The 16,220-nt window shown below is 45.5% G+C and overlaps 1 protein-coding gene across 1 annotated transcript in view; it reads left to right on the top strand.

Annotated features, from left to right (window-relative positions):
• SPTBN5 (spectrin beta, non-erythrocytic 5) overlaps window positions 1-16,220 on the top strand; it is a 176,165-nt gene that overhangs the window by 83,264 nt on the left and 76,681 nt on the right. Inside the window, exons 34-38 of the mRNA XM_084846925.1 lie at window positions 1,524-1,634; window positions 2,711-2,890; window positions 4,895-4,981; window positions 5,332-5,535; window positions 5,817-5,966. Coding sequence (XP_084703051.1) covers window positions 1,524-1,634; window positions 2,711-2,890; window positions 4,895-4,981; window positions 5,332-5,535; window positions 5,817-5,966 — 732 coding nt within the window. The remainder of the gene's footprint in view (window positions 1-1,523; window positions 1,635-2,710; window positions 2,891-4,894; window positions 4,982-5,331; window positions 5,536-5,816; window positions 5,967-16,220) is intronic.

Here is a 16,220-nt window from a genome sequence, read left to right as displayed (position 1 = left end):
TGGCTAACAGCAATAAAACATGGAATTATAGTATAATTTATTATGTATTATGAGCTAGGGTTATAAAAAATAAAACTGAATATCATAAAACATACTTACTATAAAAATGTAAAAACACATCATGAAAATACAAAAGAGCAGACAAAAACATCAGTCAATAGATTAAGCTAAACCCAATGGGCAGGATCCAACGGTGCCCTTGTGCCGGTGGCCAGGTCCGCTGGTCCTGGTATGCACGTGGCTGTCTTTGTGGCCCCAGTGCGCGTGCACACAGCCCCTACCACTGGTGGCTGTAATATAGCGCTTCCTGGGGCAAGCCGTGAAACACTCATTTCTGGAAGGGACAGGTTGCACCCCTGGCTGCCAGCACAAGGGCACTGTGGGATCCTGCCCTTTATTCACATGTCTGTTCCATTCATATATTAAGCTGGGTTCTCCTGGATGAGGGGACTAAACCCTTCCCTGTGTTGCTTTGCCTCTATTGCATGACACACTTTTCTCCTCAGCTTGGTTCACTTCTACCATTGGAGCAGGGCTGAGGAGAAAAATGTTTCACCAGTGGAACATAGAGAGGTGAGACAGGGGAGAGGCTGAGGCCCAGTGGTAGACCACCTGCTTTGCATGCAGAATGTCCCAGGTTCAATCCTCAGCATCTCCAGGTAGGGCTGAAAAAACTGCCTAAAACCCAGGAGAGCTGCTGCCAGTCAGTATCGACTAGGGATGGACGAACCCCCTGACGTCTGGTCTGGGGGGGGGGGGTCAGGCTGCTTGGGGCCCCACAGATTTCCCTGGAGCCCTGGCATGTTCACAAGAGTTCACAGGGCAGCTCTCTGTCTTTCTAAAAGGAATGATAGGCTAATGGCAGCTGCAGTTAGCCTGTTGTGGGAAAAATACAGCTGTAGTTGGCATATTTTACATGATTTGCAGCCACAAAGCACTTACTTCTACCTAAATTGCAGCCGTTTATGCTGCAATTTATGGAGAAGTAAGTGCTTTACAGCCACAAATGGCGTCAAATACAACAATTACAGCCGCAATTCTCCCACAACAGGCTAATGGCAGCCGCTATTAGTCTGTTGTACCTTTTAGAAAGATAGAGAGCTTCCCCGCACAAAATCTGAGGATGTGCAGGTAAGGCAGGGGGTAATCCGTTATAGACCCCGGAGGTCAGATTCTTGGGAATTCAGTCTCATCATAGTCCACAGCGGATTTCTTTGGCATCCCTAGTGTTGGCAACTCAAGGCTAGATTGGCCAATGGTCTGACTCTGTATAAAGCAGCTTCCTGTGTTCCTATGAGAGGGTTTAGCTCTCCTTCTCTGTTTGTTCCTTTTAATTTAAAAACACACACACACACACACCCCTTTATAAGTGAATGGGACAGATATGTACATAAATGCACATCCCTACTCTGTCATGTCTAATTGGGGCCTGAGTTTCTGTATACCTGCATCTTTACACTTCCTTTCAGAGCAGAATTGGGCCAGACCCATTAACGGCAAACTTCCCCATATTGTCTCTTCAGGAGAGATCAAAGGCCATCCCTGATGACGTTGCGAGAGACCTGAGTGGTGTACAGTCCCAGCTACGCAAACATGCAACCCTTGAGCATGAACTGTTTGGAAACGAGCAACAGGTGAGATATAGAAAAGCTTCATGGTCTTCCTTAGATGTCTGCTGGGTATTTTCCCCTCTGAACTTGGTTGCATGTCTTGTTTTACATTCCCATCAGCTGGTGTTCAAGCCAAAGGAGAGGTGTATCCACAACCTAAGTCCTCATGGGTGGGAATCTCTCAGTACATAGCGTTACGATGGGAAGGACGGGATCATAGATCCCCCCCCTGCTTGCAATGGTGGTGTCTCCTGCCTCTCCTCCTCTCCTCCCCCTCCAGAGGGAGAGGGGTTACCAGGATGGGCCACGTAGGGAAGGAAGAGGACCAGCTGCAGCCGCCACTGCCACCTGCTCAGCATCTTTCTCATTGCTACCAGCCCATTGCCTGTCCAGCACTGATTTTGCCACCCTGCTTGCTGCTGCTTCTGACCTGGGAGGGAGGGAGGGAGGGAGGGAGGGAGGGAGGGCAAGCAAACTTGGCATGAGAAGGAGGAACAGCAGTAGCACATGGGCTGGCAAAACTGCTGATGGACAGATGTCAGGCTGGGAGTGGTAGCAGTGAGGAAGCAGATGTTGGCTGCTGCTGTTGCGCCTCTTCTTTCTTGCCGCTGCTGTCTGCCTGATAAGGCTGGCATCGATGCTCAATTTCAGGCACTCTGGTCGGTGGTTGGCCCAATGGGCCCCCAGCACTGCCTACTGCTGATGCTGTGCCTGATCCACATTCACGGTCTAGCTTTTAACCTACACTGAGTTCTGCTATATGGCCACCAGTTCAAGCGGAGACCTGAAGTGTGTGTCTTCTTTGAAGCTTAGCAGATGCCAGACGTCTCTGCTGCCCACTATAGTTACCTGGTTCTTGAGAATGTGGTCGATAGATGTGTTGCTAGCTTATATCAGCCTTTCCCAACCTGGTGCCCTCTAACTGCTTGGACTACAATTCCCATCAGCTCCAGCCAGCATGGCCAATGGATGGGAATGATGGAAGCAGTAGTCCAAAGCATCTGGAGGGCACCAGGTTGGGGAAAGCTGGGTCATATTTTTTAAAAGGCTGAGTAACTCACTTCTTGCTCTCCCTTTTCTTCTCCTCGCTCCTTTCGCAGCTGCAGGAATTGGTCGATGCTTCAGATGGCGTGCTCTGCCGCTGCTCCGAGAGTCAGTCAGAGGAAATACAAGCAAAGCAGCAGGCCGTGGTAGAGAACTGGGAGTCCTTACGATGTAAAGTGGAGCGATGCAGGGAGCAGCTGGAACAAGCATGCAGGCTGTGCCGCTTTCACGCCCAAGTGAGCATTTCAGTGGTGGTCTCTCTCTTTAAAAAAAAAATTAAAGTCCCTTTCATGGGTCTATTCCACACATTTCACAAAGTTAACTGCTGCTGGATACATGAATGCATTGGAAGAGATGTAAAATTGTGCAGGTGACAGAGAAAATGATGAGGCCTCCATGTTTATATTAATGATGCTGTAAAGATTCAGGGTCCTGTTTGGGCCTTATGTCAAAGGGAGATTTTCTGTGCTGCAGTAGTTGATTACTGCTTGCAAATTTGAGCTATCTGTGAAAATGTGGAACGTTCTACTGTGCAAAAGGCTTGCAACCACATTCACCAAAGCTAAACAGTCCAACATTAGAATAAACTATATTGACAACTTAGTTAGCATTGAAGAATCAAAGCAGCATCCAGACTCTGGAAAAATCTTTGATCAAATATGATTTCTAGGAGTGTTGGGACTTAAGAATCCCAGTCATTTTGAATCCACACAGTTGTTCATCAGGATAATGTCTGAGTTTTTCCCACAGTTCTTTCATTTTAGGACCTAAGTTTCCTCAGTTCTGTCTCTTCTTTGTCCTCTTCCCTTCACTTGCATCTTACTATGTCTATTACTGTGTCCTCAGGTCCCTCCTTATTTACTCCCCTGCCCCCCTGATGCCTGCTTCCTTCAGTCATCTTGCTTTGGGGGCCTTCTTCCCACATTTTGTTTTCCTACTTATTCTTATCTTCACCCTTTCTTTTACAGACCATAGATCCTGTGTCAGGGCTACCTCTGGGTTTGAGGGGGCTCCAGGCAACGTGATCTCTGGTGGGGCCCCTCTTTTGTCAGCTAGCCCTGTGGGCTTGCCTGTTTGCAGGAGTCACTAATGCTCTGAGCAACACTACAAGCTGCACCAGATGGTAGAGTCTAGCTGCTCTTAAATTTCCCACAATGCCCCAGTTTGATGCTATATCAGGGGCATTGTGGGAAATTAATATGGCAGCTAGGGCCAGCTGCCCAGATTTGTTCAGAGAATCAGGCTGGATTTTTTGTATAATGGGCTCTCAGGGCAGGCAGCAGCAGTGCCTGCTGCCAGTTCACTGGGGACTGGGCAGTTGACCAAAGGTATCAGATGCTGATGCCAGCCCTGTCCTGTGTGACTTTTTTCCTCCAAACCCAATTTTCTTTCCACAACTGAAATCCAATGAGGCACATCCAATAAAGACTTTCACATCATTAACCATGGAAGGGAAGATTATCAGTCTGCCACAGCTACTAATTGTAGTCCCCTCTGCACATGGAGCTCTGTATCATGAGCCATGGATCCCTTGCAGTCCTTTGATTGGACACACAGAGCTCCTGCATGTATATGGGGTTTTCTGTTCACTTTCTGTCCGTAAGTATGCAAGGCATCTTCCTACTATTTTCATCCAAGGGCTGTATTGAATTTTATTCTTTGTTTGTGACATTAATATCTTGCCCTTCTTCCAAGGAGCTCAGAGCAGTGTGTTATCATCACTACAACCCTGTGAGGTAGGCTAGGCTGCGAGAGAAAGTGAGTTTTCCCAAGATCACCCCATAAACTTCAAAACTGAGCAGGGATTTTGAATAGGGATGTATGAAAATTTCATTTTTGCTCACAAAACATCAAGCGTGAGAGAGAGCACCTGTCTGCCAAAACGGTTTGCCAATTTTCAAATACATTTGTTCACGTTCATCTCATTCCTGATTCCCAGTCTGATTTGCACAAATTTCCTCAGTAGACAGAATGGATGGGAATGATGGGAGCAGTAGTCCAAAGCATCAGTCCCACATTAGTCTATGGAAAACATTTGCCCAAAGTAGGAAATTTGCACAGATTTGGGGAGATTTCCACAAAACTCCCATTTGATCGCTGCTTGATTTGCTCACGTTTCCTGTTCTCATAAAGCAAGCAACGATCACAAAGAGAAATGGGAATCAGGCATGAGAAGAGCAGCAGGACGATGTTCAGAGAATCCTAGAGATCTCAAATATTGTTCGCTTGTCCATCCCTAGACTTCCCACATCCAAATTCAGCAGTGTCAGCACTCTGCCACTCTGGCTCAGGGAGCCACCTCAATCATCCTGTGCGTAAGAGGCTGGGTAGGTGACAGAACATGATGAGGGAGCCTGAAACTTCAATTTACTACAGAATGTTTTTCAATACTGAAAAAATACACTTATAGCGCAATAAAAACCTTATTATGTATGGTTAGGGAGAGGTTATTCCACAAAATGAGAAAGAAAGCCATTTTAATATTTAATTATTTTTTTTAAAAAAAATTATGATTGCATTCTGAATTGTAGCAGCTTTCCAGTTCTAACAAAATACTCTGCTTGTTTTCTATTGCTGCTTTATTTCCATCTGAAGTGGGCAGCACAGTTAGGAGTTAGCACTGCAATCCAAGCCACAGCCCTTGGCCACCATCTTTGCTTTTTGCCTCGGTTTTAAGGTACGCGACTATTCTTGCTGGGCATCTGAGATGATGAGAGAAATGGCGATGGAGGAGAAAATTCGAGATATATCTTCTAGCGGCCTGAGGATTAACCAGCACCAGCAGCTATTGGCAGAGATTGAGGCCCGTGATGAGATTTATGAACGGGTGCTCCAGCTCGGACAAGAACTGCTGCTGGAGCAGAAAACTCCAGCAAAAGAAGTACGTATGAATAATGTAGACTCATCCCTGCACAGAGTTCACCAGCATTTCTGTAAGTAGCATTCCTACCAAATGAGCATGGCAGGGTGGCCCTTGGAGAAAGAATGAGGTACTAAAGCACGTCTGCATCTCTCCAGTTGTTAAAACAGATGATGGTTCTCTTTTCAGTAAGAACTTGAGCCCCAACAGCATCTCTGTTAACAGCCAGGTATATTGCATTCCAAGCATCACATACCAATCACCGTGGATTATTATTTATTGTTGTTGTTTTCTTCTGTCAGATCCAAAACACCTTGCAGGCTCTGTTGGGAGAGAAGGGCAATGTGTATCACAAATGGGCACAGAAGAAGGAGTGGCTGGAGAAGATCCACCTTCTGCATCTGTTCTGCAGGGATTGTGACCACCTGGAAAACATTTCACACTCCCAGGAGGTAGGTCAGTGGCGGAAATATGATGGGCCGGGAAGAAGAGCTGAAAGGGGCAGCCTTTGACATGTGTCACTCTCACATTCATTCACACACTCTCACACACACACACGTGCCCCACACATCTTTTGTGGCAGCACCATTGGAGCTGACAGGCAGCTCCTATCTCTCTGCCAGTCCTGTTGCTGCCCCTGGAAATGGTCTAGTCTTTGACGCCTCAACGCCATGGCCAATGTTGCACCTATGGATAGGCTTGTGGAAGTGAGCGCAAGCACTTGATGCTTAGCAGAAGAACCACCACAGCCTCAGAGACTGAGCATCAGCTGAAGCAGTTTGGGGGATCCTCCTACCTCCCCCTCACTTTGAGATGAGGCGGCTGTTGCGCAATCACCCTGCCTCGTTTACATAATTTTACGTCCAGACAACGGGGTCTTCGATTTATGACCCTCCTGTATTTTCCCACCACTTCTTCCTCCTCTTCCTTACCACAGAAGATCCATGAAGGTGGAATAGCTGCCCAAGGCCTTTGGGTTGGTAGCACTAGGAGCCCTCCATCTGGATGCACACCCCGTCTGCCGTGGGCATGGCCCAGGTAGTGCCAGCCGTGCTCTGCCAGGGCCCTAGTGAGGTGGGGGAGAGAAATGTCCATGTTCCACCAGGCTTGCATGGTGGAGTTGCATGAGCCTTATTCCTTCCCCTTGTTAATTCCTTAACAGTAGCGGAAGCCAAGTGTCGCCATGATGATGATAATGGCAGGCTGCCTCAACCTCAAACCAAAAGAAAGGTGTGAGGTGGGAATATTCATTCATTGCCTTAAAAAACAAGAAGCATAATCAGTTCTTGAGAAACTACTCCAGGGTGGGAGGTGAATTCATGGCATCATCAGTGTGATAGGCAGGAGGCTGCTGAGCAGGCAGAGCTGAAGGGCCAAGCTACACATTACATTAAACGTGTGTGATGGCATTTAATGTGTGTGTTTGTTTTTAAATAGCAGCTGTAGGAGGAGGGCATCAGGAACTGGACCATGGCATGTGTGGAGGACAGGTTTATCTCTTTCCCCACATAAATCCCTTCCCCCCCAAAGTTGCTATGTGCCCCATAAGGAAAGCAGCTTGTGGGTGCTATCAGTTTAAGTAGCAGCTTCCCTCTGAGAGCAAATAGCAGCTTCCGATGCTGGGGGGATTTTTATTGGGGCCATGGTACAGGAAGGAAAGGGTTAACCCCCTCCACAGTCCTAGTCCACTGTGCCCCATGCTCACACACAGCTAATCGTTAGAGAGGCTGGCCTTGCTGTGTTTCTCTGTTCAAAGGACACCCTTGGTGTCACACCCAGCAGTGGGAAAGGATGTCCCAAGCATTTACAAGTCAGGCTTAGCCAAAAGCTTGCCTTCTTCAAATGTGGAGTGTTTATTATTGGTATCTTTTTTATGCTTCTGAGTTTGATTCTGACCAGTTGGTGCTTATGATTTGCAAACCTACTATATTTGCACCCTAAGTTTTTACTGGATTCAAAGTGAAGTTTTCTTGTCAGGCTAAGCATCTGGGGAATTTCAAAGGAAGCCAAAAGGGTTTTGATAAACTAGCAAATTTCTTAGAGGAGCTTTTACACATGCCAGACTTATAAATGAGGGATATTTTTGTGGAACCTTCCAGAGCAGTTATATACTAAGGGTATAATATAACATTCAAATGTATTTGCTCACTGTTGCCATGAGGGTTTTTTTCCTCATTTCCACCCATTTATGCTATTGCTAATGTATTTAACATTCTCACGTTGGTGGTATTTTAACATATCTCGCCATGTTGGAATTTTAGTGTTGAAAACCCACTGTTTATATAACACAAATTAAGTTAGCACATACTCATTTGAGACATGTTTTTCTGTTAGGTCTCCCCTGGCCACAGGAAAATATATATATTGTTACATGCTTTTTTAAAAAGTGTAGATTAATGTGGAAATGGAATGGAAGTGACATGGACCAGAAATATACAGATTCACTCAACCCATTTGCTTATGGGGAACCTAAGTGGGTTTCCCCACATTTTTTGTTTAATTATTTGATTGGTCAGTTAATTGATTTCAGCTTGTTCATAAATGATCTGAAATTAGGAGTGAGCAGTGAAGTGGCCAAATTTGCCAATGACACCAAATTATTAGGGGGTTAAAACAAAAAGGGATTGTGAAGAGCTCCAAAAGGATCTCTCCAAACTGGGAGAATGGGCATCTAAATGGCAAATGCTGTTCAATGTAAGCAAATGTAACATCATGCACGTTGGGGCAAAACATCCCATCTTCAAGTATAGCCTGATGGGAGCTGAGCTAGTGGTGACCAACCAGGAAAGAGATCTTGGGGTTGTGGAGGACAGCTCAATGAAGATGTCAACCCAGTGTGCAGCTGCTGTAAAAAAGGCAAACTCCATGTTAGGCCTAGTTAGAAAAGGAATTAAGAATAAAACTGCCAACATCATACTGCCCCTATACAAATCTATGGTGCGGCCACACTTGGAATACTGTGTCCAGTTCTGGTCACCTCACCTAAAAAAAGATATTGTAGAGCTGGAAAAGGTGCAGAAAAGGGCAACTAAAATGTTCAAGGGGCTGGAGCATCTCCCCTGTGAGGGAAGTTTACAATAGCTGGGCTTGTTTAGCTTGGAAAAAAGGAGGACAAAGGGAGCCATGATACAGGTGTACAAAGTTATGCATGGTGTGGGGAATGTGGATAGGGAGACATTTTTCTCCATCTCTCAAAATACTAGAACCCAGGGTCATCCTATGAATCTGGTGGGAGATTCAGGACAGATAAAAGGAAGTACTTCTTCACGCAGCACATAGTTAAACTATGGAATTCACTTCCTCGAGATGTAGTGATGGCCACCAATTTCGATGGCTTTAATAGGGGTTAAATACCTGGAGGAGAAGGCTATCAATGGCTATTAGCTCTGATGGCTATGTGCTACCTCCAGTTCCAGAGGTGGTGAGCCTATGTGCACCAGTTGCTGGGGAACATGGGCAGGAGGGTGTTCTTGCACTCATGTCCTACTTGTGGGTTCCTGGTCGACAGCTGGTTAGCCACAGTGTGAACAAAATGCTAGACTAGATGGACCCTTGGCCTGACCCAGCATGGCTCTTCTTATGTTCTTACGATTGATTGATTGATTGATTGATTACAATATATTTTTGAATCACCCCTCCACTATTAATGCCTGAGGCAATTTACAATAAAATCATTAAAAATGCAAATTCACTAAAAGCTGAAACAAGACAGACAAAATGCAGACATTACAATAACTCAGGAGAACCCTCTAAAATCAACAAGCAGCATTCATCAGTGAGGGCTCTGCAAAACAATTTTGTTTTCGCTAGCCGTCTAAAGGCCAATAACAAAGGTGCCAACCTTCCTCCCTGGGGAGGGAGTTCCACAACCAGGGTGCTGCTACATAAAAGGTCCTGTCTCAAGTCCACACCAATCCCATCTCTCTAGCAGGTGGTGAAACAAAACAGCAGTTTAAGCATCTTCTGTGAAAGTGCTTTGACCAGTGGAAGTCTTGCTAGCTTACACACACACACACTGCTACCTTCTGAGATTTCACACATGTGGATTTGTCCACACATTTGAAAGCCTCCCTTTGCACAAAAAATCCCAAGATGTTCTCAGGATTCTGAATGCTTTGTCCAGGAGCAAAATTTGGTTTTTGCACAGCATGACTGTGGAATCGTAGGACACATACTGTCAGGCTTCCAGCTGAGCCAAGCCTAGAGAAAACCTCTTCAGAGGAGGAGGGTTGGGATTTCACAGCAAAACCCCATCCTCCAGAAGACGTGGGGCAACCTGAGGAGCCCTGTCAGAGGGAGGCTTCACCTGATGTCCTGAAGAGCCCCACCGACCCCATCCCAGGGCTCTGCTTTGGCTCCTGACTCCCCTCCCTCGTCCCACGGCTCTGCAGGCAGTAGACCAAGGCAGAGACTCATAGTCATGCTTACAGCGCACACCTGGCCACCAGAAGACCCAGTCACCCAGGGTCTACTCAGAAGGAAGTGTTTACTCATGAAGGGGAAAGTCCCAGCTGCAGCCAATGAGGAAGCGGACCCAGCTGAAAGTTGCTGAACCAGGAAGAGAGATAGCTGACCCCATGTATACGAGCTCTCCATCTTTTCCCAGGCCTTTGCTGGATTATTAGCATCCTTTGAAACGTTGCTCCAGCTCCGGACACACATTTCTGTCTATGACATGGAATTTTTTTTCCTTAATAGAGAAGTGCAAGTTTTATCTACATTCTTGCACTTCCTTGCCTGATCCACTTAGGCTTCAGATGGAATGTCCAAGTTACTTTCAGCAAGAAGGCTGAAAAGTATTTTGAGTTGACTCAGTACTGGCAGAGAGTGAACCTCTTTTAAAAATAAAAGAAGAATTCTGACTGGGGGTGGTATCACTCCTCATTCTGGGTGTTGTTGTTGGTGTCATAAAGGCAGTCGTGTGTGAATAGCTTTCTTACACTGCAGTGGATCCCAGCAGAGCCCAGCTGTTCATCATTTTGCATTGCATAGCGGCCATGCTGTGTATACCTATATACAAAAACTGCTCCAGCAGCAGTGAATAAAGAAAAGCATCCAGCAGGGTTTTGAACTAGAACTCTTTCCCATTCGTTCCCTGTGCCAGTGTGACAGGGTTGACCTTGTGCCAGCAGCTTAGGTTACATCCAAGTTACTTAAGCCGCCGAAAGATTTCAGCAAGGTTTAGTCTAGGATTGCTCTTTTCTAAAGTAAATAAGAGCACATATGGAGGAAATTAGGCAAACATACATCTATCTTTTTTATTACTGAGTTCTGGTGTGCCATTACTTGGAACAGTTGTAGGAAATTCTTCTAAGACCTGTTAAACAGAGATCTTTCTATTCGAGTGCAGATAGGCAGTGACTGAGAGAGGCAGAGAAGGAGTGCAGCTATTTTGCTTTTTATAACATCAGAGCCTGTTATGATCTATTGCTTTCAAGGCAATAGAAGCACTGGTGAGAGTTAGGCGCGTAATTCTTTTATCGAAAGAAATTGCAATAAGGTCAGCCTTCGTCTTTGGATCGCTTTTCTGGCTCGTTTCCGACTTCCGCCTCATCGTTCCTAGTTCAGAGACTCATGCCTGATTGTGGGTTTTTTGTTTCTGCTTGCTGCCTGCATACTCCTATCATTTTGCAGACTGGATACATAGTAGTGCCAGTTGCACTGAAAGAATACTACTAGTAGTTCTTCAATCAGTTTCAGATTTGACTTTTATATCCTCTCTTTCCTGGAGAATCCAGAAAAAAAGAAAGAGAGAGAGAGAGAGAGAAAAAGAATGGAAATTTCCAGCGCTAACAGAAAAAGGATGAAAAGTTTGTTTTAAAACGCACAGGAGCACCGACAGCTTTGGCTTTTTGGGATTTAGGATTAAAACTGCAGGATGTCATGCACGGACCTTCGCAGTAAGACTTCAGATGCACCCATCTACATCTCTACTGTGGAAGTTACGCTGTCTTCCACTAGAGCATCCCCATCCCTAGCCTCCAAATCAGGAACCTGGGGTAGCTCTTTCCAAAGGATGCCACCAGCAGACATTCTCTCCGAGTCAGCCTGGTATTTTCCAGCTCATTTACCATCCACAGAGACCTTGCCAAGAAATGGCATCTTGCCATCTCACTGTCTGTCCTCTGAGGTTTACAGCTCCAGGCTAGATATAGTCTTGGCACATTCGAATACCAGGAATGCTTTTGGAGAAGATAGCAACCGTGTTAATCCTTCTGGCATCAAACCTTCATGTCCCACTCTTCACAGAGGTCCACAGTGCAATGTTTACAGCAGCATTGGTGCTCAGTCTACTGATCACGCTGGTCCCGTGCAGTTTGCAAGACCTTTCTCTTCTGCTACTGCTTCAAGAGCTCTACCATGCTGGACATCACGTCTGGATATTTCTCTGTGTGCCGTTCCAGATGCTTCACCATCTCAGAGCAAAAACCTATCTACAGCACTGGCACCTTCTAGTTCAAGGCTGATGCAGCCCAGCTATGGTCAATGCAGTGCTCAGCTTTCAGATCTCCATGCTTCAGTAAAACTTTATATTTCAACTTGCAGTATAGCAATAAAGCCATGCAGAGCTGCTTCTCAAGCAGGCAGTCATGCTTATTCTAGCATTCTGTTACCTCATCTGAAAAAGATTTCATCTCCATCTTCTGGTTGTGCAACAAGTCCCCAGGTGACCCATCAAGCCATCCCCTCAAGAAGCTCTGCAGATCTCCAGATTACACAATTTCATGTCACCTCTACTGCCAAATGTCCTGGTCTTCCCCAGCAAACAGTCTCCAGAGAGATATGGTTGTCTCCAACTACAGTGTCTACAGCAGATGGTCCTGTTGGCAAAAGAATAGTCACAAATACACATTTAGAGCCAGATGTGGTTGTCCTTCAGAACTGTCATTCAACTAGCAAAGAGTCTGGGAGTGCTTCAAGCACTGGGATCATTCCAACTCACCACAAGATTTCCAAAATAACCTTGATACTTGCCACCCCTTGGGCATCCTTCCCTATTAAAGTGATTAGAGAATTCAGAAGAAGTCCAGCACCTTCTGTCTTCATCAGTACACCAGGTTCAGACACAGATGGTCCAACTTTCCAACCAGATTATATTAGTTCTGGCTTCTCGCTGTCCATAAACCCTGTTTGCTGTCCTGAACTCTACCCTTCGCACCAACTGGATGCAAACTCAGGATCAAAACCTTTCCAGGAGCCAGGCACTGTAGGGAATGCAACCCAAGCTACACTTGCAACAAATGTGCAGGCTTGTACTACAAGAACAGCGTTTCATCAGACTGGTGAGAGTGCATGGTGTCCATCAATCTCTGTAAGAATTGCTTCCTTTGGAGCTGGGAGGAGAGTGGTGAAGATTTCCATTCCATTTTAGAAACTTACGAACTGTGATCTGTTAACTGAGATTTGTTTTAACTGTGTGTAGTATCTGTTCATTTGTGCTTACTATGGTAAAGCTTTTGCTGTTGCAGATTTTTCTAGTGGTGGCAAAGACCTCCAAAAATACTTCTGTGTGTTTGCCTAAAGTGGAGTTATTTGTTTCCTTAGTAAGTAGGAACTGTGGGAGTGGGGAGGTAGCGTCACTCTTTTCTCCAGATAGTTTTGTCTCTGTTCCCAATTTTAGATGCTAACTTTGCTTAAATTCTGCTTCTTCCAACTTTCATATGGAACAAAACAATTATGGCTTGTAAGAATGATCCAAAACGAGTCTACAATATGAGGTTTCAGGGTTGTATCCAATGGTGACTGTCCACCAGTGGAACACACTGCTGACATAATGGATTCCTACTCTCTCTATAGGCCCCTGTAGGGTCCCTAATTTGTTCTAGAAGTTTGGGGGCAGGCTCTGGAGTGGATTTGGGTGGCACAGGGGGCTGCAGGAGGAGGAGAGGAAGGGAATGTCCCAGTGTGTGAGCAGAAATCTGCTCGCCTAATGTTAGATGTACCCTCAATAAAGTATGAGGTTTCAATGAAATATATTTGTGTGCGTGTGTCAAAACACTACTCTTATCTTTAAATTTGCCAGAGGTTTAACAAAAATATTGCAGCTTGAAAGTTGACAGGGTCATTGTTAAAGAGCCCCTTTCAATCCATTGCTGATGCTGCCAGTCACCCATGAAATGGTATAATTAAATATAACTAAAGTATTCAGGGAGCTTTAGTTTTCTTTCCATAAATATCATACTAGCCCATCAGGTAAGCTAGGGAAGGGAACACCTGAAAGCAGTAGTAGGCAATTTATATCATTTCTGGTGGAGGGTAATTTAAGCCTTCCCAGCCCCAATAATAGCCTAGCTGACAGGGACCAATTTGAAAAATAAGAAGCATTGTTCCATTTTGCATGTTGTACACAACCTTAGCTTTTCCAGAATCGTTCCTTTCAGATAAGCTAGCCTATTGGTAGGAGGTGGAACCTAAAATCCCACATACACCATGCTAGCTCAGAAGGGCTCCCATTGCCACCTTTTTAAAGAAAAAGAAAAGAAAAAAGATTCATTCAAAGGGGAATTCAGCTGAAAAGTTCCAAAAACCTGTTGAAAAAGTCCCAAACCAAATTGCATGTCTTCTCATCCTTGGTCCATCATGTAATAACACTTCTTCGTTTGCTTATGAAAATAATGTTTTGAAGCGTCATTGTATTCCTCTTACTGTTTGCTTGGTCTCATGAATAAAGCCTGAGAGAAGTGAGGGGGGAAGTTTAGAGAGCAATCCTATGGCCACTGGACACTGTCTAGATGGCTATAGGATTTTTCGTTTTTTGGGAACTGAAGCTGTCTTACCTCAGTTTCCAGAAACTGCACACACACACACACACGCGCGCCCCCTCATATCCAGCATGATTCTTTCCTCACCACTGTCATCTCCATGCTCATAAATGGAGCAGGGAGACAGCAAAAAGGGGGCGGGGTCAGGGAGGGGAGGAGACCACAGAAGCCGCTTTAGACAGCTTCATATCGGGTCTCCGGGCCCCGTCCCTCTCCCTCTCTGAAAACGCGCTTCTAGCCGCAAAAGCAGGGCAGCTGGAGCATGGAGGAGAGGATCCCCTCCTTGCTCCATGTGCCCTGCACTGGCTGACATCCATCTCTATAGGATTGCGCCCTTAATGCACTTAGGGTAGGAGCTGAAGGCACATGAGGCAGCCACCTTGCTGAAGCTAAGCAGGTCTGGGTCTGGTCAGTGCTTGGAGGGGAGACCACCTGGGAACCACATGTGGCCACCTCGAGTTCCACAAAGGAAGAAAGGTGGGATATAAATATAATTAATTAATTAATTAATCAATCAATCAATCTTAGGTCATGATCCTGTGGCTCTGCATTCCACTCTGATACATAGGATCAGATGCAAGATGAGTCTTGACATTGCCACAATTCTGTACTTTATGATATTAGTTTTTGTGGAAAATGTTTCAAAAATAAAGGTTTTGATGATGACATGTCTTGGCGTTTTTTAAAACTTCAATCCTTTGTGGGTGTGTTTGGAATATGCCATTGCAGGCCCTTTACTATAGCCAGGTAGAGACAACTACGCAACATGCAGGTGTGCAGGGAGAAGGAGAACTGCACTCTTGCACCAGCCCAATGCTCTGCACATTGATACAACTTTCTTCACAATGCCTTTAAAACGCTCATGCCTGTCTGCACTTAGGTCAGAGGTTCAGAACCTGAGTCCCAGGGGCAAAATCCAGCCCTCCGGGGGTTCTCCAAAAGGCCCCACCCCCCTTCCCCCAACCACCAAGCATTTGATGGTTTCCCAGTTTTTGTGCCGTTCTTTTCCCTATTCTAAAAGGTTGAATGCCTCTCCCAAAGCTTAGCTACTGGCAGGAAGAGCTTTAAGCTGACACATGCTGGTATTTTGGGCCCCATGCCTTTTGCCTTCAGCCCTGCCCACTACTGGGATGCAGCCCCCAAGAGCATCTCTGAAATGGAATTTGGCACTTGGGCTGGAAGAGGTTCGGCGTCCCTGACAAAGGCTCTGTATATGTACAGTCTGTATCCTGAGACAATATAGGCACACATCTCAAGTTCAGAGTGTATGTTCAAAGCTGATGAACATGAGGTTGCAGGCAGTGCTCACATGCAGGATCCTGTTCACCCATGCACGTTGATTCACCCTGCAAAGTTTTGTTTTCCAAACAGATCATGCATATTTTGGAGGCACATCAGATGTTAGAGTTATTCAGCTTGATATAAATTGATGTGGAGGTCATCTCTATTAAGGAAAAATAAAAAGAATCATATCTTTGCCATTTGGGAAATGCATCAGTGAAATCAATATCTGCCTTATTCTTTCTATAGTATGCTATAAGATTGCACAGCTCCTGTGGTAAGCATACTTACAAAAGGAAAATAAAAAATAAAAGGGAGTGTAAAAAGAGTAATATCTTTACCATTTAGGAAATGCATCAATGAAATCAATGTGTGCCTTTTTCTTTCTACAGTATGCTGTAAGATTGCTCAGTCCTGTTGTAAGCATTTGTTGTTGTTCAGTCATTCAGTCGTGTCCGACTCTTCGTGACCCCATGGACCATAGCACGCCAGGCCTTCCTGTCCTGCGCTCTCTCCCGGAGTGTGCTCAAGTCCATATTCATTGCATCGGTGATGCTATCTAGCCATCTCATCCTCTGCCGTCCCCTTCTCCTTTTGCCTTCAATCTTCCCCAGCATCAGGGTCTTTTCCAGTGAGTTTTCTCTTCGCATTAGGTGGCCAAAA

This window comes from Heloderma suspectum, chromosome 1 (assembly GCF_057233095.1).
Source record: "Heloderma suspectum isolate Gila_16-S chromosome 1, 16-S_ref, whole genome shotgun sequence".
Classification (NCBI taxonomy): Eukaryota; Metazoa; Chordata; class Lepidosauria; order Squamata; family Helodermatidae; genus Heloderma; species Heloderma suspectum.
Note: the sequence above shows the minus strand (reverse complement) of the source record. Positions and strands in the feature narration are given on the sequence as shown.